The sequence below is a fragment of the Bison bison genome, unplaced genomic scaffold (genome assembly GCF_000754665.1).
Source record: "Bison bison bison isolate TAMUID 2011002044 unplaced genomic scaffold, Bison_UMD1.0 scf7180017848986, whole genome shotgun sequence".
Classification (NCBI taxonomy): domain Eukaryota; kingdom Metazoa; phylum Chordata; class Mammalia; order Artiodactyla; family Bovidae; genus Bison; species Bison bison.
Window position 1 is genome coordinate 65,161 of NW_011479559.1, and position 1,879 is coordinate 67,039.

Below are 1,879 nucleotides of genomic sequence, written 5' to 3' on the forward strand. Positions count from 1 at the left end.
TGGAATGAAAACTGACCTTTTCCAGTCCTGTGGCCACTGCTGAGTTTTCCAAATTTGCTGGCACATTGAGTGCAGCACTTTCACAACATCATCTTTCAGGATTTGAAATAGCTCCACTGGAATTCCATCACCTCCACTAGCTTGGTTCGTAGTGATGCTTTCTAAGGCCCACTTGACTTCACATTCCAGGATATCTGGCTCTAGGTGAGTGATCACACCATCGTGATTATCTGGGTCATGAAGATCTTTTTTGTACTTAGGACATAGTTAATGGTAGCTATAGCTATTAAGATATATGTTATGATTATTATGAATGGCTTTAATAGTATATTGATATTCAGTTATGATAGAAAAACACAGAAGCATGTCTGCTAAAAAAAATGTTAAGGGTTTTGAGTTTCTTTGCTGCTCTTCCACTGCTCTACGTACACTAGTCAAAAGTAGCACATAAGGCAAGCTATGTGTTGTTAAGACATATATAGCAAACAGAATATTTTAAACATTTATGTAAAATGTATACATCTACTAAATTTCTGGAGATCAGAGGATCAGAATGTTTTTCTTTGTAATACACATAAATATCTAAGCCATCACCCATATATTCTATATTCAAATTCAGGGACCTTGTCAATCTATGAACACAGAATTACAGAGCTAAAAGAGACCATGGAGAAATTCTTGTTTGACTTTCTAATATAACAAATGAAGAAACTGAGGCTCAGAAAAGTTAAATCTGATTTTCCAAAAGCCAGTACTATTTATAAACTATAGTTTCCTCCCAATCTAAAACACACTGAAGCTATTCAGAAAAATTACACTAAATGTGCACTTAAATTTTCAAACACATCTTGAATTCCAGAACATTAAAACTTGAATAATCATACATCTCAGAACTGATAAAATACTGTATTTTTCCAAAAATAGTTTTTCTTTTTTTTTAATATTTTGCTATCATGTAGTTACATGGTGGTATAGGCAGTAAAACTTTATGGAACCGACCTCCTTTTTCAAAAATAGTTATTCTTTAACACAATGGCTTCAACTAGAGGCTTCCCAAACTTACTCTCTTCAAGACACACAAATAAAGTTATACTATTTGTATCTGGTTCCCAGGGAGGGTACAATGACCTGAGGTGATCAGTTCTCTGAACTCTGAGATGATCACCCTGGTTGGGTAGTTCTGCTTTAAACCACTTGTGTGATGTATATTTTTAAGAATTTGAAAAATTATTGAAATTTAACACTTTCACATTTCTCAACCATAAGCTACTTTAAAGTCTTCTTATATTAGTTTAAATAGACATCTGGATATATAAAGACAACTACCAAAATACTAAAGAAAGGCTAATTATAGACATATAAATTCTGAAACATTAAAAGATTTCACTTCTCTTCCTGAATTTCTATATGAGTCTTTTTCCAGTTGCCTTATAACACTTCAGTAGCTTCTTCGTTTGACCAACAAAACATTTGATACAGCAAATATCACTTACTCTGATCCCTTTTGGTCCTGGTGGCCCTGGAATTCCATCATCACCCTGAAAAATACAACATATTTAGTTATGTTTCCTTCAAAAAGAGCCCTCGAATAACTAACTTTATATTGTAAACTGAGACAAATTTTTGTGAGCCTTTGTGAAAGTTAGTGATAAATTTACATACCCAAGGAAGAAGTATTTATTATTGAGACTAAAAGCACCAAGATAAGTCAAAAGCTAAAAAGTAAGAAAGGCCTTTATTTACTAAGAAGAAAACTGTTGACAGGCAGAAGAAACTTTATACCTGTAAAGTTAGTTATGAATAATGTCAAGAAAATAAAGATGAAATAGTGGTACAGATATCCTTCAAATCATTTGTGCGTGTGTGCATGATCAGTCGC

General features: G+C 33.2%; 1 protein-coding gene across 1 annotated transcript in view; it reads right to left on the reverse strand.

The window, feature by feature from the left end:
- COL4A5 (collagen, type IV, alpha 5) overlaps positions 1-1,879 on the reverse strand; it is a gene marked incomplete at both ends in the record, with an annotated part of 87,800 nt that overhangs the window by 63,791 nt on the left and 22,130 nt on the right. Inside the window, one exon of the mRNA XM_010846272.1 lies at positions 1,494-1,538. Within this exon, the coding sequence (XP_010844574.1) occupies positions 1,494-1,538 (45 nt within the window). The remainder of the gene's footprint in view (positions 1-1,493; positions 1,539-1,879) is intronic.